The sequence below is a fragment of the Etheostoma cragini genome, chromosome 3 (assembly GCF_013103735.1).
Source record: "Etheostoma cragini isolate CJK2018 chromosome 3, CSU_Ecrag_1.0, whole genome shotgun sequence".
NCBI lineage: Eukaryota > Metazoa > Chordata > Actinopteri > Perciformes > Percidae > Etheostoma > Etheostoma cragini.
The window spans coordinates 23,649,193-23,673,980 of record NC_048409.1 but is presented as its reverse complement, the minus strand read 5'-3'; the positions used below and the strand labels follow the sequence as shown (position 1 = coordinate 23,673,980).

Below are 24,788 nucleotides of genomic sequence, written 5' to 3'. Positions count from 1 at the left end.
AGGCTATGTTAAATAATCTGTTAAAACGGAGGTTCAGCCCACAAAATATACATTTGAATTGTATATTATTATCATAGCCCACAATCATAAAAGGATGGATTTAGTCATAATTGCCCATGCACTCCCATTTAATCCACTGTAATTCAAATCCCCAGGCTCCTACTCTTAATCCTCTTTGGCTGCAGCGGGGATGCAATTGAGCCTCAGCCTCTTTTCAGGTGTGTGCATTTTTGTCACCAGACAAAAAAGCATCAGGTGTTTATTGTGTGAATGAACATCAGTTGTGGGCAAGTAATGCCAAATGTACCCATGTACTGTTCACTTAGGGGTTATGTACAAAATCCCCCTAATAGGCCATATGAGACCTGTTAATTTTGCAAACTGACCAGTAAGTCGTTTGTTAATCAAGTTTCTGTTCAGCAAATATGGGAGTAGGCTATGTAAGGCACTAACTACTTTTTAGTCAGAGAATGTTGTTGTTAGTGGTAATGCTCTGTATTTGTGTTGTTACTAATGCACCAAGGTAAATGGAGGCCCACAACGATTTTCCATTGAAAACAGCTAACGTTAACTAAGCAAAACAAAAATGACTGCTCTTACATCTTTTTACTAAGCATTCTCCATCATTGTCACTTCCTGTCGTAAACAATTAACAACTTAATACATGCGTCAAGTTAGATAAAGTTGGCCAAAAGGTACAGGAAGTAAATACATGGACTTAAACATAAAAACTCGTTTTTTGCTTCTTCGGCTAAATAAGAGCGAAAACTCGGCAGCAGTACAATTGTAGCATAATGTTAAATTATGGGCAGTATATATTATAAAGGATGTGAAACGTCTGTGTCAATGGACAATAATATGGTTGGTTGATTGATTGAGGTTTATTTTGAAAGTGTACCGGAAGCTCATATTCTGTTATTTTGAGTTTGACAATAACGGAGACCAGCGATCGTTTTGCAGCGACACACTCACTTCTTGCTCGGTTTGAAGGCGGAGTTCAGCCCAATAAAGTCCTCTCTGAATCAACGGGGAAGTCAGTAGTAGTTCTCCCTTTCACTGGAATAAAAAGTGTTTTTCATTTACATTGCGGACGAACCTTCGTTTCTTGTTTTGACGGTAGTGAAAAGCAGACTAATAAGGTTACAGTTTCACCTGCGGCATTATTCGAAGTAACGTTAACTTCACCTCGTGATAGGTAAGTTAAGGACTGTGTTTTTGTTTGTTGGTTTTTTAACAATAAAGCTACTTTTACCTTAGACTCAACTAATGCAGCTAACGATATTTAAAACAGTTAACAAAGAGTTCCGAACGTTGACGTTAACGTACCTTGGTTGAGCACCACCTTGTAGTCCGAATTCTAACCCAAAGCGAGTTGCTCCTACCCGTTTAACGCTAAATAACATTGTTTCTGTTAGCTAATTTTAACGTAAATAATGTGGCTATTGTTTGACACCACGTTACGCAAACGTTAAACCTTATTTGTGGAACGTAAAGTAGCTATCAGCTAGTTAAGTGATGTTAACGTGACTTACATTACAATAGTTCTAACAAAAAAGTGCGCTTCACATCCAGTGAGCTGTATGATAAGCATGGTTGTCAAGGATGCCTTTTGTCCTGTGCGAGTGCTCCTGGACATTTGACAGACAAATACAAATGATTATGATGACAACTTATCTCAAATACAGACGATCCAGGAGGCCTAAATTCTCGACAAATTGTACATCCACTTATATATATATATATATAATTTAGTCGGATATCTTCTAATTTTGCCACCAAATCAAATATGCATTAATGTGGCTAAAAATAGCTGTTTCATTTAAATCAGTGCTGATTGGTCGGGCACATTATGCCAACCACTACATTTATTCTTAGTGGGATTTCAACTCACTATGTCAAAATGCCGTCATATTTCCACATTTTTTGTAAAAGGAGTTTGGTTTTCCATAACACATACGGCCTGTTAAGGCTACTGCCCTTCCCTTTCCAAAGCGTCCGAGAACAATCTCAGAGATTTAACTCCAAATCTAATGGGAGAATAAACCATGAGGACTATAACGAATAACCAAAACCTTTGCACAGGTCACACTGAAACTGTTGAAAAAGAAAACATGACTACCACCAGTAGGTACATGAAAAATACATCACAGATGTAAGATGTCCCTCTAAGCAACCAAGCCAGCAGGCGTTCTGGCTGCGTCTTGTCGCTGCATTCTTTCTGCTTTAGTGAGTGGGTTGCAGGTTGAATCCTTTTCCTAAAATAGTCTGAAAGATTTAATTTAGTCTCAAAATAAATTATACTCCAACAAAAATTGGGAAACAAGAAAATGTTGGACAGTGGGAGTAAGGGTTAGTCAGATCCTGCAGCTGAATAAACTGTGTTCCCTGGTTAACTCTGTTAACCAGGGAACACAGTTTATTCAGTTTATTAACTCTGTTAACCAGGGAAGTGCAATGTGAGAATTTCATTTACCCGTGAGTCATGTGAAAGTGATATCGGACTCTCTTGTGAATTGTTATTTAATAAGGGTGGGCGGAAAAATTGATGCAGCATTGTATCGCTTTATTTTCTGTGGTAATACAGTATCGATACACAGAAGCCAAATATCAATCCAATATTATATACGTGTTGGTCTGTTTGTCAGCTTGACAATTCCATTTTGCAGCAATAAAATTAAAGTGAGATAAACAATGATAGAGATGTATCTTCTGAGATGAAACAGATGTTGACAAAGTTTTCTTTTGGGGACACAATTTGAAATTGTGACTAAATAATAAAAGAATAAAAATGCAATATATTGGAGAATATTGCAATATGTTTAAATTCTAATTGTATTGGGACATAAGTATTGTCATGACGTAAGCACCGTGGTGATAAAGTATCGTGAGGCCTCTGGTGATTTCCCCCCCTATTATTTAAAGGTGCTCTAAACAATGTTGGGTGACGTTACTTCTTGTTGACATTTGAAGTATTTTCAAACAAAACAAGACTAGCTCCTCATCCCCCCCCCCCCCCCCCCCCCCCCCCCCCCCCCCCCCCCCACCCTTCTTTGCTTCCGCGCTCTCCCCCCCAACCCCCAAACCCTTCTTGTGGGTTATTGGCTGGAACACTGTTTGTGCATGCTTCATGGTGCAGGTGGGCGCTGTTTGTTTTTGTTGCCCTTTTATAGACCCTGGGCTGTCCTTTTTTTATTTTTTTACAGTGTGTTCTGGGGACAGGCAGCTGGTGGACAGTGAGGAGATGTTTGCTGTATGTGAGAACAAAAGTTCTAGCCTAAAAAACGCGTGACATTGCTTAGAGCACCTTTAAAGGAATGCCTATTGTTGTAAATTGATGTTTTGATTAATTTGTGGTTGTTCAGATGGTACTGCTCATTATAATGAAAAATTGGTGATGCTCATAGGTAAACATTACATGCTACCTGTAATTTGTGTTTACTGTAGAACAAATCAACAGATGAGACTGCTGTGGTTCTTACAAGAAAATGTGTCTAATATTCTGTTCTTTGTTTCGTACTAGGTGCTGTGGAGTTGGCGATGAAGCATCTCTCATTATTCTGCCTTTATGCACTGGTGACCTTGTATGGCCACAAGGGTGTGCTTTCCCAGTCTCCCACCTATGGCGAACGGGGCTCTGATCTGGGCATACAGGTATTTCAGCAGGTAGCCCGCTCCAAGCCCCTGGAAAATGTGGTTCTTTCACCCCATGGTGTGGCTTCCATCCTTGGGATGTTGCTACCAGGAGCACATGGAGAGACTCGGAAGCAGGTCCTCAATGGTCTACGTTACAAGAAAAACGGTAAGGACTCTTCCTGGCAGTAAAAGTTCAAGTGCTAACTGAAGATGTGCTGGTGAACATTATATGCCAGTTTTTCTCTCAGTATTACAAAATTTAGTCTAGAATTAGCTACTAACATGAACTGAAGTCAATGCAGTCAGACCAGCCTTCAAATATATATATATATATATATTGTGTGTGTGTGTGTGTGTGTGTGTGTGTGTGTGTGTGTGTGTGTGTGTGTGTGTGTGTGTGTGTGTGTGTGTGTGTGTGTGTGTGTGTGTGTGTGTGTGTGTGTGTGTGTGTGTGTGTGTGTGTGTGTGTGTGTGTGTGTGTGTGTGTGTGTGTGTGTGTGTGTGTGTGTGTGTGTGTATATTAGACTAATTCCTAAGAACTAATTAACCTAATTCAGTTTACTTGGTCTGCACAGGCCCTTACAGGATGTTGAAGAAGCTACACAAGACCTTAACAGCTAAGTCAAACCAGGATGTTGTGCTGATTGCCAATGCCATGTTCAGCCAGGAGGGCTTTCCCATGGAGGAGGCCTTTGTATCCACCAACAAAGCCAACTTCCAATGCAAGAGCAGGTACCTGGACTTCAGCAACCCCAATGAGGCAGCAGATGAAATCAATGAATGGGTCAACAATAAGACCAAAGGTAGGAGTTCAAGGAGCCCTTGTAAAGGCAGATGTAAGCAACAGCTGTATACATGTTTTCAACCCAGTTATGATCTCCATCGTTATAGATAGATATGAACTGAATTATGTAAAGTCTTGAGCTCATATAACTGAGATTGCGATTAAGAGACACTTATTCATCTGTGTATTTGGCGCAAAATGTATTTCTGATCACCCTGAGGGGCTGAGAGTTGCTTGGGGTGTTTGGGCCCCTGTATCTTACCTGCAAGTCTATTCATATTGTGTTCGTACGTCAAAGGCACAGTAGGAAGCCTCGACGTTGTAATGTGATCAATGTTCTACTGCTTTGATTGGTAGGTTCTACTATGATGCTGCATTATTTCTTTCTCATTTGTGCTGAAGTGAATATGAAAAAGATTATTCAAATATTTCTAAATTAAATAATGTTCCCTTGTTGCATATTTATCCAGGTCACATTCCCAACTTGATCAAAGCAGACATGCTGGACCCGGCTCTGACCCGTCTGGTTGCTGTCAACTCAATCTACTTCAAAGGCTTATGGAAATCGCGCTTCCAGCCAGAGAACACCAAGATGAGGCCCTTTAACGGGGGAAATGGAAATGTATATAAAGTTCCAATGATGTCTCAACTATCTGTCTTCAGCATTGGTGAGCGGGGGTGTGTGAGAGGTTTCCAGTGATGGCCTTCTGTGTAAGACTTAATAACTGAATATTTTTAATCAAGAACAGATTCAGTGTTAATGATTTTGCTTTCATATATTTGACTTGCCTAAATACAGCCAATTGTGAAAATACATCATAATGCTGAATAACAGATGTTCTTTATTACATTTTACCACAAAATGACATTTAAAGATACTATTTTTAGGGCCACAGTTAGTAGGTAGGGTTTGACTGCAAATAGATACTATTGGATTCCTATTGGGTTGAAAGTAATTGGCCTGATAAAAAGGTCATCAATTCTTTGGGTGATTAGACAAATACAATTACATACTATTTATTAAACAGTAGTATACCATACATCCAGAGGAATTTAGTCCTAAAATAGGGCAAACAGTAACTTAAAGGTAATGAGTTTTCTTTGGTACAAATAATAGTGATGTTAACATTCAGTGTTATCCACCAGTACGCTGTGGTTATCCTTGAGGTCTAACAAATGGCCTGAATGCATGTCCTTCCTTATGAAACATTTGCAAAGCCAATTACAAAAATATGTCTAAACCTATACTGTTTACAACCATGTTTACCAGCTTGTCTGGATTGCCTTGACATGGTTAAACCTTTACCAAAACAAGTTCAGACAAATGGCAACAAATAGGCCGATCAGAAGTTGTAATTAAAGTAAGGTCTTCCAACTGGATATACTGTAGATTTGATCATTAAATTGCTTGTTTGTTTGTATGATGCAATCTCTGCCCTTTGCCAGTTATTGATTCATAGGTCAGCTAGTGTTGAGTTGTAAGGAAATGCAGGCTAAGACATGCCTCACCCGTAGGATATTATTTAGTTCGGTGTGAAATATAATGATGTACTAGTCAGCCGTCTATATTTAGAGGAGTTGTGTTAGAGTGCTGTGGATAGCTTCTGTTACAGTGCTAGAGTTAAACCTAAGGCCTTGTTCAGCTTTGAGGCACAGACGTTTGTGTTTTTTGTCCGTGTTGTGCTGTGTGTGACCAGCTGATTATTACCGTACCTAGCTCATAAAGATCATCACTTGACTATTGCTTGATACAGTTGTGAATATAATGGAATTTATACATAACTGGCTTTATGACTTCAAAACATAATGTACCGTGGTTTAGTTTAATGGCCATATGAAGCATGAAAAAAATGTAGTGATTGTTTGTGGTATGAGACAGGTACTGCTGTTACTTTATGTGCTTTTTTTGGCCTAAAGTAACTTTCACATCTAAGTTAAACTGTTCATATGTCTTGTTTTGCAGCTGAGTGCCTTACAAGATGGAAATGTGTTATTTATTAAGTCAAGGACTCATACAGTTGAGCACACTGATTGCCATCTCAGGCGTCATGCAATATTAACATATTTGAATGGTGAGAAAAGCACTCTAAAAATGCATCCTAGAGCCCCCCGCCCGCCCCTCTTTGCTGAAACTAACAACCTGTTCAACATAGCCTGTTGCTTTGCTAAGATAAAACATCTGCTGACTAAGTAGGTCATTTCTTTTTCTTTTTTAAACCTCTTTTTATTGAGAAATATAGATTATTAGCATAGATACATTGGTAAAGGTATATGAGTGTTTGTTTTTCTTGCACACAGAACATCCCCATCCCATCCCACCCTGACTGGACCAAATAAAGTATTAACAATACAGACAATTGTAAAGGAAATACATACTTAAAATTGAAACATGAATAAACAAATATGATTTGTGTAAAGGGCGGCACACCTTCAAAACTCTATCATGACACACCATAGTGGAGTACAATAGCCAGGTGTTTATATATAGTGTAACTTGAATAAAGAGGGACAATCAAACCTCTGCAGTCAGCCATGGTGGTTACTTACCACCCTGATAGGACTTGGAGGTTACTAAAGTATGACAGTAGAGATTCCCACACTGAGAGGAATTTGTTAGAACCTCTTATTGTGAATTCAATCTTCTCCAGATGTAAAAACAGCATTACATCCTTAAGCCATTGTGCTACAGTGGGCGGGGTGCTTGGTTTCCAATTTAGTAAAATCTGACTACGTGGAGATAAAGAGACAAATGCTATGATGTCGAGTTGTTTTCACGTCAAGTTTGTTCCTTTATCTGTTACACCAAATATATTACATGGTTCTAAGGTGCCCTAAGCACTTATATCAGGAAAATATCTAATTGCAATTTTTTTGACTGATCTAACGATCGCGATATGATTAATGGTTTTGGAGGGAATGATCATTTTTGTATAATTATTCTCATTTTCATTGAAAAATATAAAATGTATAGGCTGGGACATCTTAGCAGCACCACAGTACTTTATTTTAGATTGGTTTGACACATATTTGGCCTTTTAAAAAATATTGCACCTCCCTAAGATTTGGATATTGCACTAGTTGGATATTTCAATACAATTGCAATTTATTGTACAGCCCTATAGACAATACAGCAAATATAGGTGACCAGTATCCTGCTAGCTTATGGCATGACCAAAACACATGTGTCAAGTCAACTACCTTAACATGACATCTTACACATTTGCTATCCACATTAGGATAAGATGAGATGAGGATATCATAGCTCTACACCAGTGTATGCATAAACAACCTCAAATGGAATTAGACCCAGTCTTGCACAGGATGTGCTGCTGTTCTCCCCTGTTAGAACCTTAGTCCATACATCTTCTGAGATTTCAATTCCAAGTTCCTTTTCCCACACAGTTTTGAGCTTGTCTATCTTAACATCATCAAGTAACACAATCATTGAATAGGAATGTGCTGTGAAACCTTTCAACCCAGAAGGAACTTTTAACAGTGAGTCCACTAGGGACTTTTCCGGGAGAGTAGGAAATTGTGAGCTATGGCTCTTAGCGAATTGGCGAGCTTGAAAGTAGCAAAAGTCAGTTTGTTGAAGGTCATACTTGGAACTCAAGGCATTGAAACTAGAAATGTTCCTATTCCTGTAATGATCACTATATATTTAGATCCCTTTCCTATGCCATCCTGCAAAGGCTTGGTCTAATTTGGCAGGTAAAAACGTGCGATTGTTACACAGCGGGCTCTGAATCAAAAATGTTCCCCTTGTGTTAGTATTTCCTCTAAACTGAGTCTATATTCTGAGAGTGGAGATGAAAAGGGAGGCTAGATGAGACCAGAGCATGCAGAGAGGTCGACATGCATGACTTGGACTCCAACTCGCACCAGTCTGGATCTGGAGATTGCACCCAAATATGATATTTTGTGGACGTTTGCTGCCCAGTAATAGCTCTTAAAATTAGGGAGGGCCAACCCACCTACTGCTCTTGGTTTCTGGAGTTAAGTCTTTACCTATCCTAGGAGTCTTACCATTCCATATGAATTTTGAAATTAATTTATCTATCCGTTGGAAAAAGTATTTTGATAAGAAGAAAGGGAGACCTTGAAACAAAAATAGAGACTTGGGTAGATAGGTCATTTCTTAGGAAGAATCTGTCTGTTTTCAGGAAATCATGCATTTTCCGTTTCTAGTCTGTTTATACTAAATACAGATTCAGAGCGGTGTCACCCACAGCAGACCATCCTGGTAAAATGGATAATTGGATAGCATCAGACAAATAATGTGACATTTTATAAGGCTTGACTCAAGTTTCATCCATATCACCATCACCAGACCTTTGAAACAATTAACCCTTAACCCCTCTTCTTCTCCTACCAGGCATAGCCACCACGCCTCAGGGGCTGAAATATAAGGTAATTGATCTGCCCTATCACGGCATCACGATCAGCATGGTGATAGTTGTGCCCTCTGAAGAGGACACACCTCTGTCCCGTGTCATCCCACACATCAGCACAGCCACAGTGCAGAGTTGGTCCAAACTGATGCACATGAGAAAAGTCCGCCTGCTCATCCCCAAGTAAGACATACACGTACAGCAGTTGCTCTTAAAACTGCTTCGACCAAATGTGTCAGTAACTGTGTGTGTGTGTCTGTGTGTGTAGGTTTACTGCTGATGCGGAGGTAGATTTGGAAGCCCCCCTTTCAGCACTGGGAATAACAGACATGTTCAGTCAGGACAAAGCTGACTTCAGACACCTCAGTGAGTCAGTGTTCTGCCTCAAAGTATTTACAACAAGTTTATTTGGATACGAGGAAAGCTTGAAAATATGAAAGCATTGTTGGCTGTTTACTTCCAGAGCTAGAGCTAGCTGTCCAGTGTTACATTTTTTCTTTCCCTCATCATCTTCCTGAGTGAAGGAATGTAGGGAGCTCCAAATGTAATGCTCTATTGCCATCTTGTGGTGTAAGCTGCAAATCGGTTCATAGGATTACTCCAGGAAAAAATCATTCAGACAGGAAATAGCATTCTAGCTCCTGCAGTGACCTTTATAAGGTAATACGCATTATATCACCAACAGTTTACAACTGTCACTGTCCTTGCACTCATTACAGATAAGCAACTAAGTTTCTTCTATAATTTTAGCCGCCCAGTTATAAAACAAGACTATAGAGCAATAGTTGGACCTTTTTAAAGAGTTTTTGTAAGAAGTTTAGTTCAATAATGCACTAATGCTATTGATTACTTGTACATTATTATGAAGTAACTCGATCATACCAATAAAGCTGCATCTGGACAGCATTGGCAGATCAATATCCTACTGATAATAAAAAGCAATGATGGCTTGGCATGTCTGTAAACTAACATACTGTATGTGTCTAAAACTAATTAACAGTTATTGTTGTCTCAGGTGCTCAGCCTGTGCATGTTTCCAAGGCTCTCCAGAAAGCCAAGGTTGTGGTGAATGAAGATGGAACAAAAGCAGCAGCTGCCACTAGTGAGTATTTGTTCTGTGAGCCTTGTCTTTAGACTCAAATGTTTTGCCAAACACAAAGCTGTAAGTTAATGAGAATGTTCTATGTAAAGGTTGATAACATATTATTGTGCATTAACCTATGCTGTAACATTTTCAGACATGTTTTCACAATGTGTTTGCTTTTGTGTTTAGCTGCCATTTTGCTGGCTCGATCCTCTCCACCTTGGGTTACAGTGGACAGACCTTTCCTATTCCTCATCAGACATAACCCAACAGGTAAAGACTTGTATTTTCATCTGGATTCACCGTTAAAGGTTATATTATATGATTTTTGTATGACTAAGATCTAACATCTGTGCCACTACATGAGAAATAAACTAGATGTATTACTGATTGAAATATGGGAATTTATCACCTTTGTAAGGCGTAGTGTCCAGGTTACCCAATCAATCAATAAATTACCTTTATTTCAACTCATAAAAAACTGTGGTTGCCCTCATTTATAGTGACGACGAGCTGTCTGTGCAATGCTCGACTATAATGAGTTCTCCCCGTCTCTGTCTCAGGTACTATTCTCTTTATGGGCCAGATCAACCAGCCGTGATCCCAGCAATCACTGGCCAGCCCCTGGTAGCATCACAGACCAGCACGGGAAATGCCTCTACACTGCCATGCATGAGCGCGCGCGCACACACACACACACACACATACACGTTGCTGTAGACTAATGTACAGTGTGGACATATCTTATTTGTTTTAAATATTGCTTTTATGCTGCCTTTTTTCTGTAATGCATAACATGCTTTATACAAATGTTTTGCAGACTAAATTTTCTAGCTGTTTAAAACATTTTTTTTTATACTTTTTGAATTTATTACATTTTTAAGACTTTGGATGTCAGTTGTGTATTTTCTCAATGCTGGAGTAGGATGATTATTTTATTTATGATTTCCCAATTTCAGTTTAAAGGTTCTCCTCCTCAAGTCATGTCACTCCAGCCTGTTCTAAGTTTCACTCCTAAGTTTTGGCAATGTACATCCCATCTTGAATGTTCGCATTCAGCTACTTTACACTATTTTTTCTCCCTCATTGAGGAAATCTTCTGTTGTACTTGCTTCAAATTTGATCAAATAAATTCACATATTTATAACATCAATTCTTTTGCCTTATTTATTGATTGATGGTGATTTGGGCACTGCTTTTACAACATCAACCTTCCTGGTCTATGAATTTGTGCATGAGGGGCTTTTCTTGCCTTGGGGCTGCATTTTGGTTTTTTTACCATTTTGCAAGGGACTTGCAAAGACATTTTTTTGCTAAAACACATCTAACATACATATAGGATAGAATGTAAATGAAACAATAAATAATACATTCATAAAGTGTGATCTTATATAATCAAAACAGCCTGGCCATTCTCTTCTGGCTATCAACCTGGCAGAAACCAGCAGTTTCTCAAATACTCAGACCTACCCTTCTGGCACCAACAACAATATCACGTTCAAAGTGACTCCAATCACATTTCTTCCCCATTTTGATGCTTGGGTTTGTCTACATGCCTAAATGCATGGAGTTGCTGCCACGTGAGTGTCTCATTATATATTTGCAATTTCGGCCACTCCTGTGGTCGCAATTGCATATCGCGTTTATATTGGTACTTTTTTCTTTAGTGATAAATGGTGCTTTACAAAACTTTAGAGCTTCTTTAGTGCTCTGTGGCACGTCAGGCCCACTTGCCTTGTAGGTAATATGCATCTGGCCAAACTGAATTCTCACTCATTTCCTATTCTTGCAGTCATTACGGTAATCCTGACAGCGGCTTCGGGTGTCAGCTGGTCCTCCTTCACTGTTGAGAGAGTAGGAAAATCAACTGAAGGAAAACACTGCTGGATACTTAGCTAAACCATGGCTGCGGAGATTCATTCGAGGCCCCAGACCGCTAGACCGATTCTTTTGAACAAGATCGAGGGCCACTCAGACGCTGTCAATGCAGCAGTTTTAATACCAAAGGAAGATGGAGTGATCACGGTCAGCGAGGACAGGTGAGTTTTGCCAAACAGGCTAACCACAGCCTCACGGCAGTAGCTAGCGGGCTCGGTCTATTTGCTGGTCATTACACTCTTAATTCTTGGTGCACTGGTTGAAGAAAGACAAAACAAAAGGAGAAGAAACGACAGTTTAGAATGGATGTTATTGTTTTTAGAATGGATATTCCATAATGGAACCAAGGTTAGCGTACAAGGGTGTGGGGATAGAAATCCATCAAGAATGAGTCCCTTTTGTAATACATCCGCGATCAAACAACCAACCGTAATAGTAAACGGTTATATAACATTTGGTTTCATAACGTCGAGCTTTACGACTCAATAATGCTGTACAAAACATTACGATTTGTTAGGCTATGTCGACTAGCTAGTTAGCTAACCTAGCTAGCTAGCTGCTTAGCTATAGTAGCTAAAAATTACTTTGTGTTTTGGGTGAACCTTGTAATAAAAGTACATTTACCGCCCTCTCTTTGATTTGATAAATAATAATAACCATCCTCGGTCTAGCAGATGGACCCCGACACTTTTTAAAAGTAAAAGTGTTAGGGGACCTTTTTACCCACATCATGGACCATTACACTTGAACCTTTGTGCTTATTAGCCATACGAACTTTTGGACATGCCCATGTCAATATTTTTGTACACCCTACACTAAATTTACAGGCCACCTCATTTCTATTACTAAAACAGTTATGTTATACATATTTCTCTTTTTTTTTTTTTTTTACATACTACAAACTAATATTTTATCCTGTATTTTTTTCCTTGACTGTAGCAGTACTGAGCCTTATTGTTTATTCCCTTTTTAATATGTCTATTGTAAGCCATTATATTACATCATGACAAATTCCTTGGAAGTGAAAACTTACTTTGGCAATAAAAAAGATTCAGATTTAAAGTAGTTTGTTTATTAATCTTATTCACAAGTTGCTTTGTAATGTCTGGCATCCAAAGCCACACATGGCATTGTGACAACCAGGGTAACGCTACAGTAGGAAAACCTTTTGTTTTGAAGTTCATGAATGATTCAACACATAAATGTAATAGCGTACTGTTAACGACACCTGAAGGCAGCAGTGCCACTACATTCGGACAGATCTTCACTTGCTCTCACTCTCCTTTCCATTCACCGAGTTATAAGTAATGTTAGGGTTGTTCTGCTTGGCTACAAGTGTGAAGAAGCATCATTACCATTAAAAGATAAAGGAAGTTAGTATCTGAAATATGATGCAGTTTCCATCATAATCTAACCCACTTGCTTTTCGAAAGGGAAGTTGTGGGGCGATGATGCAGCAGTCTAACTTCCAGGTTTCTTGATGAAACTGGACAGATGCTGCTTTTGATATGAGTGTGTTGCTTATTACTGGAATAGAAGTAAAACCTTAAACGTGAGTCCTTAAAGGTTTGCAGAAGCTTATTTTATATGCACCGGAACTGAAAACGTAATGTTGTTTTCAAGAGCACACAACACTATATTATCTTGCAAAGTTATCCAGATTATGTTTTGGGGGCATACTAAAATGTGTAATGTTAATTATTAACATATCCAACAATTATTGTAAGAATAATGATCAAATGAGCATCAAAAATGCTTTTTGGCATAAACAACACAGTTTTGCCAGCCTACCCCTTCCAGTGCGGTTTTGTGAACAGAATCAAGCATTGTTTATAAAGAGCATTAGGGTCGGTTTTCCAGAAGAGGATTAAGCCTAGTCCTAGATGAGAGCTCTCGCCGGTGTATATTTCCATTGTGTATTTCCAATGATAAAAAGTCTTGTTTTTACATAAAGTAAAAGTATATATTCTTTGTATGTACCTACCCTACCTTTGTATATACAAACAATACAAAGTAAAACATTAGAAATGCACTTTCAGTCCTGTATATCAAAAAATTCCCATCATTACTTAAAATAGCCTGCAGGAAGACACCTTGAGAAAACATTGGAGAGTGCTTTGAATGTGATGTTTTAACATTTGCCTTCAGGACTATCCGAGTTTGGCTGAAAAGAGACAGCGGCCAATACTGGCCAAGTATCTACCACACAGTCTCCTGTAAGTACGACTGCATTGCTTCACTGTGACATTAAGTATGGATGTACATGCTTATCAGTGTTAAGTAAAAAGCCCTTTTAGTAAATTTTGACTTCATCACAATGCACACCCCTCTTTTAACATGGCATGTGTATGAGGACTTCCCTGCTCATGATCAATGTCTACTTCTTTCTCCTTAAGCTCCATGCTCTTGCATGTCGTACCACCATGACAGCAGACGCATCTTTATAGGCCAGGACAATGGAGCTGTTGTGGTGAGTAAGGCTTACTCAAACAAATGGCTTCATACTCTGGCTCCAGGCTCACTCTTTTGGTTGTTCAAACAATCTAGTTTAACAAAAAATTACCTGCATATCTGGTTTTAAAAAGGCTACAATTTCAATATTTGCACTCGTCAAAATGCCTCTGAGGGAAGGATAGTTGTTTGATTTAAAACAAACGTTTTTTCCGTCTGTTTGCTTTCCCTCCAGGAGTTTCTTATCTCTGAAGACTTCAACAAGATGAACCATGTAAAAACATATCCGGGTAAGATTACGTCCTAGATTATAACTTGAATCCAGTTCAGCAACAAATTGAGACTGAGACAGAGTTGTAATTCCTTGATTAGTCAAATGATACAAAAATAATCAAACATTTTCAAATAATTGATCACATCAATAGTTTCAGTCACTTTTCAAGCAAAGATGATGAAAAATGCTGGTGGAAAAAAAAACACAATTCGGTTTCAGCTTATAAAATAAATGAATTTGCTGCTTTTCATTCATCATTGTAAAGCAAATATCTTTGGGTTTTGGACTTTTTAATCAAACAGAACAAGACACTGTTGCCCTTTGCTCAGTGAAGTTGTGACGGGAATTTCTTTTTCATCATTTTCTAAACATTTCATCGACAGAACTATTCAAGAACATCTGCAGATTAATTGAAAATTAAAATAATAGTAAATTGCAGCCCTAGCCATTTATATCTTCTTTTTTTGTTTCTCCCATCCAAGTCAGCAATTTTTTTTTAGCATTGCAGTTTTGATTATGTCACACAAATAACTTGCATGTCAGCACTTACTGTGCATTGACTATCGGCAGGGTTTGGGTATTATATTAAGTATTAAATCAGTATAGTGTTCTGCACAGTACAGTGTCTTAAAAGGGATTCTTTTTCTGTAAAATGAAAGGCACTGATTACAGAGTTGACAACAAAAGTGTGCACACCTAAGACTGTTTGAAGGGATTTGTCTGTCTTAGTCTGGATTACAGAGACACTAAGCAGAGAACTTCTGGGTGGATCAGCACATGGACAGGGCAAATTAGTCTTAGGTGGTTCTCATCCATCACGGCTCAGATATTAAGCCCAATGGAAGATGTGATCTTATTTGATCTTTAACCAACATGACCTGTGTCTGTTTAACACTTAATGTCTGTGTGTCTGTGTCTGTGTCTGCTGCAGCCCACCAGAACCGTGTGTCAGATATGGTGTTCTCCCTGGAGAGTGAGTGGGTGGTGAGTACTGGCCATGACAAGAGTGTGAGCTGGATGTGCACCCAGAGTGGCAGCATGCTGGGGAGACACTACTTTACAGCCTGGGCCTCCTGCCTACAGTATCCTTCAGTCACTCACTGTGTGTACACTACACAGGATTATGTAGCAGAATGTCTGATTCATCCCTGACTCCCTGCTCAGATACGATCACGACACGCAGCACGCCTTTGTCGGTGATTACTCAGGACAGATCACACTGTTGAAGCTGGAGAAGCAGACGTACTCCACCATCACTACATTAAAGGGTCACGAAGGTAAAGACACGCACTTGCCTGTACATAAAGAATTACGTTTGTCATTGAGGCAGAACTATTGTTTTCTCCCAGCAGAGGGGAATCCCACAAGGTCTCAGCTCAAACAGTTTGTCTACTGACCTACTGCATACATCTACGCACAAGCAGGCTTCTGATGCTGAAGCTAGATATGGCAGATGTGGCCGTAGTAAAAAAATAGATAACCCAAATTCCACGACATGACTTCATAAGTCAAGAAAATGAAAGAAATCAAGCATGGCGAGACACGCTCTGTGATTCCCTAAATGTTCTACCTGCTTTTAAACGTTGAAAAAAAAAAAAGCATTATAAAAATCTTATAATTTAAACAGGAAAAATGATGTTAATAGTGGTCAGACTTAAGGAATAAAAGAAGTGCCCCCATACATAATGTCAAATAGAGCATTGCGCCACCACACACTGCCACGCAAACTTTATGAGGTCTAACATTTATTTTTCAAATGAGTAGATCTCAGTTATGCAGGATGTGAGACTACTTATCTACAAGAAATCTCATCATTTGGTTTGAATAATGGTGAATATTTTTTGCTTTCATACTGTTCTAGAAATTCCAATATCTGCCAATATCTGCTTGTTTGAGTTGAGATTTGAGTTGCGGCTGTGGCTCAGCTGTAGAGCGGCTGCCTGCCAATTGGAAGGTTGTGTTTCAATCCCTGGCCCTGCAGTCCCATGTTGAAGTGTCCCTGGGCAAGACACTGAACCCCGAGTTACCCCCAATGCTGCGCCACCGGAGTGTAAATGTATATGAGTGTTTATCTAATGAGCGGGTGGCACCTTGTGTCAATGGTGGATGGTTCCTGTTCTATGTAAAAGCGCTTTGAGTAGTTGTTAAGACTAGTAAAGTGCTATATAAATACAGCCCACTTACATTTGGAAACTGTGCTGTCTTCATTCACATCAAGCCGTCCAATGACCATTTGAGCTGTTTAGTATTGTCATTCTTGAAAATGGAGAAATGCAGTACTCAGATGGGATTTGTATTCAGTGGTCCGTCAGTGTGCTTGTATCTGTGCCGGGAAAATGGATCCCGCAACAAAAATAAGCCACTGTGTGAAACAAACACTTCCCTGTGTTCTGTTTGGGTGTAGAGGGTGCATACATGTCAGCATGAGCCTGTTGAGAACAGGGTGAGGGATGACTCATCTGTCTGGGTCTCTTTTACTCAAAAAGCCTCTTTTTTTTTTTTTTTTTTTTTTTTTACCACAGAGGTCTTGCTTACAGGTTAGGCAGTTGAGACAGACATTGTTAATGTGCTTTTTCCTTCAAAACAATATATAAAATAAAAATCCTTACATCATAACATTTTTTTTTTAATTATTAATGTTTCAATGCCCTACCTCTCTCTTTGATCTACCTTGGTGCTCATGATAATACATATTAATTGGATTTATAATTATCCATATTAATGAATGTGGTGCTGGGCTTGAGTTGCGCCCAAATATTTAATGGAAATTATGATGAATCACATTTGGAAAACAGAATGGAAAGGTCAGACCTCACATCAAGATTTTTATACATACTTTTGGTCTACTCCCAAAGTTCTTTTCCCTTCTGAAGGCTTCCCCGGGAACGTGGAAAGAATTAAGTCTTTGCAAGTTGTTGTTTGGAAATCAATGATACAACAGAGTGGTGTCAAACTCAATTTCTCTCAAGGGCCACACTGGAAATGATGATCACAGTAAGGGCCAGACATGTTGAGTTTATTGTCATGCTTTTATTTAACAAAAAAAGTCAATTAACTTTGTATTATTGCATGTCTCATATAGCTTTCTCCCATACAGTTTGGTCGACATAAAACCCTGAAAAAATCTGTAAAAAACTTTCTTATTTAGCAAGTCATGAAAAACAACCATTACATTTTTAAAAGCAGCTACCACCCAGCTGACTCACAACAACCTTTTTCACAGCCTGAATATTTAAAAACTCCATGCTTCTGCTGGCAATTCTGAGCCTCAAAGTCGGCAAATCGGTCAAATTCTGCACAGCAGTGTTGCATAGTTACAGTATGACAAACATTTTTTATTTATTTTTTTTTATTTTGGTGTGGTGCACAAGTAGTGGGGGCCGGATCAAAATTTGCATGGGGCTTTGACACATGTGATTCAACAAAATCAGAAATTCAGTTAAAGCATTTAAATTCATGGACAGTTCACTGTACTATTACAACAATCCTGTCTGTTGTTCTTGTTCAACAGACGGAGAAGGGGGGTCGAGTGTTTAGCATGGGTGATACGCTCTGCCCTCTTACAAGAATATGCAGATGGTCTGTGCTGTGCCATGTAGTTGATGTGCTAAATGCAAAAGAGTTCCCTGCTGAATTAATTCCAAGAACAGGACATACAACCTTTGCTAAAACAAAGGCATAAAAACCTTCCAAATAGTAGTTCTGTTGTTTCATAAACTGTAATCAGTCAAATAGTCCTGTGGCCGCCCATTTTCAGACCAATTGGAACAGATTTTTTTTCGTCAGTCTTAACGTTTTATCTTAAACATGTAACTTCTTTCAGGATTTTAATGTAGGATTTCCCCCCCAAAATTGCCTTTTTTAAGTAGAGTGCCACACACATTGGCGAGGAAGAATTGAAGTAGTCCTTTTAACGAAGCATATAATGAGATCTTGGTCACATGAAATCAGTATGATGCACAACAATTGAAGAACAGGACTCATTCAATTTAAAAAAGAAGGGGTTCCTGTTGCTCCAGCTGTAATAAGATCCAGGTTTAGGGTGTTTGGTCTGAGCTTCCTGTAGTTCTCCCAGCAGGCACCAGGTGGAGCCAACAGGTCAGACTCTAACACTGTTGCTCAACAGGCTCTTGCAGCACATAATACATTTAACTACATACATCTAAGTGTGTTTCTTTTTCTCTCTGTTCATCCCTCTGTACCCTCTAGGTAGTATAGCAACACTGTGGTGGGATCCAGTCCAGAGGCTGCTGTTCTCAGGAGCCTCCGACCACAGCGTCATCATGTGGGACATTGGGGGCCGCAAAGGACGAACGTTACTGTTGCAGGGACACCAGTAAGTCCATCAGTGTTTTGTAAATGCACAGGTGCTAAGTTAGCCATACCTCTGTGTTTGTCAGGGAGGAGGATGCTTCTAAACTAAATCAGGGCAGAAGGTGGTGTCAGCAACAGCTGTCCACAGGCACTGACTGTTGTGATAAACGCAAAGTCCATGTCAATGATGCTTTTAGGAGGTTTGTCTCTCAGACACTCATAAAAATGAGAGTTGTAATGCTCGTGAAGGTCTGACAGGTCCTAAATCATGTTATGACCCTGTCTTTATCTCTTTTATCCCTCATTTTACTATTATTTTTTGTATTAAAACGTATTTAACATTGGGCGCCCTGATAGCTTGGTTGGTGGAGCAGTACCCGTATATAGAGGGTTACTCCTCGACTCCTCGGGTTTGACTCCGCCCGGCGGCCCTTTGCTGCATGTTATTCCCCCTCTCTCTCCCCTTTCATATCTTCATCTGTCCTGTCAAAAATAAAGGCCGAAAATGTCCCCAAAAAAATCATATTTAAAAAAAAAAAAAAAAAAAAAGAAAAGTTTAAAGTTTTTTATATATGTTGAGCATTATGGTATAGAACTGGATGGAGGTTGAGAAAAAATGCTATTGTCAATGTAGTCCGAGTAGTCGGTAAAAATTATAAAAGTGTGTGTGTCAGCCCATTGAAAAAAACAATTCAAATGGCACTTTTGATCTTTCGGAATTTCAGCTTTAATATTAAAGTTCTGACGTTTTTTTTTTTTGTATTATTGTATTTTTTTACCTGCTGTTCGTATCTTTATACTTGCTTTATGGTGCAATATGTATTAAAGCAGCACTAATCAATTTTTTTGGCCTCTAACTCCTTTTCTTTAACTAATGTTGTCTCTGTGGAGCTAGCAGTAGACTGGGTTTATGCCTATGGGCATTCATTACACTGAACTAAACCGTAAACATGCAGCCTACATATCCAGACAAATTGGGATGAAAGGTTAAAACGCTCTGTGGAGTTGCAATTTCACTGTGAAAAATTGGTTTGGCTAGAATTATTATTAAATCATAATTAAAATGTGTTCTCTGTGTTCATTGTCTCCCTCAGTGAGCGTGTTCAGGCCATTCGTTACCTCCAGTTGACCAGGCAGCTTGTGTCGTGCTCGGCCGACGGAGGCATGGCAGTGTGGAACATGGACACACAGAGGGAAGAGGTCTGCTTTCTACGTTTTCCACATAGATGCTTATGTAAAAAGGCAATAGTGTCCAACATAGAATTTGAATTGACTTTAAAAGGCAGATTAGCTGTACTCTACACTGATACATATGTCATTTCTTCATTTTTAGTGGACAATAAATTCTAGTATAATGGTCAATGAAATGTGCAGGATTAAAAGTTGGTTGTAAAGAATTTTGTTTCTCCTCTCTATTTTTGTCCCAGTGCCTTTGCATGGGTAACTCTGATGTTTGCAGTACTTCTATGTCTATATGGAGCATTAATATTGTCATATTTAATGGTAGCTTTCAACTGCATGTGCATCTGCAGGCGCCCCAGTGGTTAGACAGCGACTCTTGTCAGAAGTGTGAGCAGCCTTTCTTCTGGAACATCAAGCAGATGTGGGACACTAAGACCATGGGGCTCAGACAGGTAAGAGTTTGATCAGTGGCATTAGCGGTTGTGAGTCCCTCAGTCACCCTAATATGCAAGTGTTCTTTTTTTACATTTGTGCAGCACCACTGCAGGAAGTGCGGCAATGCTGTGTGTGGAAAATGTAGTTCTAAACGCACCACATTCCCGATCATGGGCTTCGAGTTCCCGGTGCGGGTTTGTGATGCCTGTTTTGATGCCATCAAAGAAGAAGAGTGAGTAAAGGCCTTCTCCACATTTTGTAATAATTGATTATATTATATCCCTATTTCAGAGTAATGAGGGAAACTGTTTTTTTTTTGTGTGTGTGCGTGTGTAGTCGAACACCCTTGGCCACGTTCCATGAGGGGAAACACAACATCGCCCACATGGACATGGACCCATCTAGAGGCCTGATGGTCACTTGTGGAAGCGACCGCATTGTTAAGGTCAACAATAGTTGTTTGACTCCAGATAATTCATGCATGTATTCAGGTTGTGTCCAACACAGGAAATCAGCGTCTCTGCAGGCGGCCCAAAAACCGCTCTGCAGCCACACAGACCTGCTGGCAGGGCTGTAGAGTCTTTTTAATCCTCAATTAAACTTTTGTATTAAATAAACAAAATACAGTACACGAAAGTATGTGAGTAAACAAAGCTGCACACATACAGGCACTGCCTATGTGATTGCATTCCTATTAAACAACTTTATAGACACTGTTTAAAATGTTGCATTTGCAAGTTTTTCATGGAGACCCTACCTTTTTAATAGGTTCAAGCATTTATGGTGGTCAGTCTTTCAGGTGTGGAGGTCTTCTATATGTTGTGATACTTTTTGTAAGAATCATGTTTTTATTGGTTCCTTTATTTCACATTTCAGTTTATTTCCATTGTGCAATTTGGTGTAAATTACTAGTGAAAATTCTGCCTGAAGATAACCTTTAATCCTTAAACGTGGCTTTGCACCAGGCCTTTATCATTATTATTGGCTCTTTGTCTCCACAGATCTGGGATGTGACGCAGGTGGTTGGCTGTACCTTAGCAACAGGCTTCTCTTCGCGCTGATTGGCCCGGCCCACGACATGGTCCCCCCTGTGCTCTGCACACTCTTCTAATGTCATGGAAACCCCTCTGTACAGTACATCTTCGCATCATCTACTGGGATCTTCAGCTACAACCAGGCCTTGTGTGTGTGAGTGGGTGTGTGGGTGTGTGTGGGTGTGGGGGGGTGTGGCCCTTCACATTTCTTTTGCTTCTCAAACATTTATTTTCACTAGCTGTCAGTCCGACATGAAAGTGTGTGCTACTTTTTGAACTGATTCAAAACAGAACCCTAAGCACAATGGTGTGTGCATGCATTGTAATGATTTCTCCTATGGGAGAAATAGTATTGATATTAGTGTTTACATTATATTTCCTATGCTTCTTTTGACAAAGGGCATTTGTTTATTACCCCTGCACTGTAAAGTAAAGTGTCACTAAGTTGCTGACCTGGAAGTGCTGTACAAACATACACTAGCTTGCTTTTCACCGTGGCCCACTACCTGCATATTACTCAGTCACTGTAACATGTAAAAAAAAAAAAAAAAAAAAAAAAAAAAAAAAAAAAAAAAAAAAAACGACAAATCATCTGCATATACCCTTGCATCATGTGTATAGTAGATAGACTCACTGATCAAAGTGATCAGCTTTTTCAGTCTTTTTTTTCCCCTCTCTTTTTCAGTTTTTTTTCCTTTCACTAGTTGGCCTTAAATCACTCTCAGGAGGTTTTACATCAGTAGGTTTGTCAGTGGGCGGATTCTCTTCATATCGTTATAACCATTATTAATGTGTAATCACTTCAGCTTGGTAAGAAGATCAATAGAACAGCCTCTTTCTTGTTAAATTACGGAAATCGCTTGATACCCTCAAAAGATGCTGCCATACGAATTTGATGGACTCGTCATATGTTTGCATGACATCACTGACCCAGCCAGGTGAGGCAGGGGAAATTGAAATATGTTGCCATAGTAACATGCACTGATGGTAGCTGCATCAGCGCAGCCAGCCTGTGGTGAACCAGTCACTATTCATTTGAATAGTGGGACTTTACTTGATCGTTTCAGATCCGAGGGTTTTGAGTCCCCAACTTCTTTTGGGTAAAAACAAGTTTAAACAAATAGCACAGGATCACCACCTCCTAGGTGTTTATCAATATCTTAAAAAAACTTTATTTGGGTAGGTCTATACCATGCACCACTTGTGGTGTACACTCATTATTCTAATGCCTCGTGAGAATTACTTTTCATCTGTAATTAATTTAAAAAGAAATCAAAAATGTTGCACGTTTTTTGTGACGCAAAATTTGAATTTTCCCACCCCCCATTTAGGCACTGGACAGGTACTCTAAACTACATGTAGCACTAAATGCTGAATCGTGGGTCAGATCAGGGCTGCCTGTGTTTGTTCAAAAGCCTTAAAAAAAGACACACACTCACAAAGCCTTTTAGTGGTTTATCAGTGCGTATGACTGTTCACTCATTACCTACTCAAGCGCTCACCTCGTTTTAAAGCTCTGGGTTACTTGTTTGCGTTTCTTCATCCTGTTGTTTTGTTGTTGCAAATTCTGTTCTAAGCTCTTCTATTTTTTTCCACATACACATCTGTGTATTAGGATGTCTCGTAAAGCTTTCACCACTGCACTAAATTGCACAACTCGTGGTTCTTTGTCTTTGTATTAAACAAAACATTTTTGTAAGTTCAGATCCGGGAAGGGTTAAAGCTGGATAAGATGTAGCGTCCCTGTAAATAATGACTAGTATCTTCTAATGTTAGACTAACGCTTGCCTTTATTGTAAGTTGGAAAAATTTGCATTATAATGTTGGAATTCCTGATTTCAAAATGTAGTCACATTCCAGGTTTTTGATCATGTAGTGTATATTTATATTTGTAGTAAAGTATTTATCTATTATCATTGTAAATGGTTGTTTAGTTTTCTTTGTGCCCATCTAGTAGAAGCACATGCAAACTCAGTAATGTTGCGATGAACTGCAGTGTAGGAACATAGTATTTTACTTACAGTATTTTACTTTCTAACATAGACAGAGATTGATTGAGTAATCAATATGACTGCTATTGTTTCCCATCAACCGGACCTTACTCCACGATTTTTAAACATAACACAAAAATACTTGTGGTTAGACTGAGCGCTGATACTTATTCAATCTGTCAGTAGCTAATATTCTGCACAAATGTTCATTAATTTTGAGTTTGAGTGTTTCTGTCCCTTTGGTCGTTTCCCTCCAAACAAAATTAATTTTGGTCATCAGTAGACCCTTTTGTATTCTGGAAGGTGACTTAAATCGTTCTTCATAATTGTCAAATATGAAATACAAAATATATTATTAGCCTCGATTTTATCTGCTTTTTGTTTTCTTGTTTTTTGGGGCCTTTTCTGCCTTTAATGGACAGGACAGCTAGGTGAGAAAGCGGGAGGACATGCAGGAAATCGTCACAGGTCGGACACAATCTCTGGACCTCTGCGTCAAGGAATAAACCTCTACGTATATGTGCGCCTGCACTACCAACTGAGTCAACCTAGCCACTTAGCCTCCATTAATTGACTGATAATTTCTTTTTATTAAAAAGAAAATTTGGGCGAAGCCAAACAACCTGAAAACACAACATTGACATATCACTTTATAGAGATGTTATGTTGAATATGTAATCAAGCTGTTGCCTATTTACATGACATGGAGCAACATTAGCTACACCAAAACTGGCCCAAATTGCTACACCACAATTGGCCAAAAAACTAAAAGGTAAAAGGCTCCACAGCCCACCAGGGTTAGCAGAACAAGTCCAATATTATCTCTCTTCTAAACTAGAAACTCTGTCTGCTAAACACACCACTATGTTCACCAGATAGTCGCTAACTTTGCTTTTTAATGCTCGGCTGCACGAAACAATGTTGATAACAGTGGAGTTTGCAGGCTAGAAAATCAAAACATTGAGCTAAAAGAAGCTAAAAGTGATCTTTGCTCCTGCAAAAGAGGAAGCTGCCGTTTTGGTACAACAGTTCCAGGGCCACATCCATTCTACAACCCTAGTTACTAAACAAAACTGTCCTCCTGCGCAAGCTTCAACACTTAAGTTAACAGCTAGCTATGAAGGTTAAGGAAGATCCAGAGTTGGGGGAACATTGTCTGTCAGTTTTTACTACTTTTTTGGCCACTTGGTGGCAGCAGAACAACACACAATGAACAGTAACATATTGTCACCTTATTTTACCTTGTTGTGTCAAATGTGCTAGCAAACACTCTGAGAGAAATATCGGGCTCTTTAGTTGCTACATACATGTAAATGCTTTATTACTTTTACCATGTC

At 39.2% G+C, this 24,788-nt stretch overlaps 2 protein-coding genes across 2 annotated transcripts; both read left to right on the top strand.

Moving 5' to 3' along the window:
- The first annotated feature begins 923 nt into the window (after positions 1-923).
- serpine2 (serpin peptidase inhibitor, clade E (nexin, plasminogen activator inhibitor type 1), member 2) lies at positions 924-11,045 on the top strand. The gene is made up of 9 exons (XM_034865263.1): positions 924-1,195; positions 3,521-3,799; positions 4,209-4,436; positions 4,888-5,085; positions 8,793-8,991; positions 9,077-9,174; positions 9,824-9,910; positions 10,082-10,165; positions 10,456-11,045. Exons 2-9 carry the CDS (start codon positions 3,538-3,540, stop codon positions 10,491-10,493), a joined length of 1,194 nt encoding a protein of 397 aa, XP_034721154.1. The 5' UTR covers positions 924-1,195; positions 3,521-3,537; the 3' UTR covers positions 10,494-11,045.
- A 631-nt stretch (positions 11,046-11,676) lies between these two features.
- Positions 11,677-21,998, top strand: wdfy1 (WD repeat and FYVE domain containing 1). The gene is made up of 12 exons (XM_034865241.1): positions 11,677-11,931; positions 13,919-13,986; positions 14,167-14,240; positions 14,457-14,511; positions 15,427-15,577; positions 15,660-15,772; positions 18,705-18,831; positions 19,904-20,009; positions 20,342-20,443; positions 20,528-20,658; positions 20,763-20,871; positions 21,428-21,998. Exons 1-12 carry the CDS (start codon positions 11,795-11,797, stop codon positions 21,485-21,487), a joined length of 1,233 nt encoding a protein of 410 aa, XP_034721132.1. The 5' UTR covers positions 11,677-11,794; the 3' UTR covers positions 21,488-21,998.
- The last annotated feature ends 2,790 nt before the right edge of the window (positions 21,999-24,788 follow it).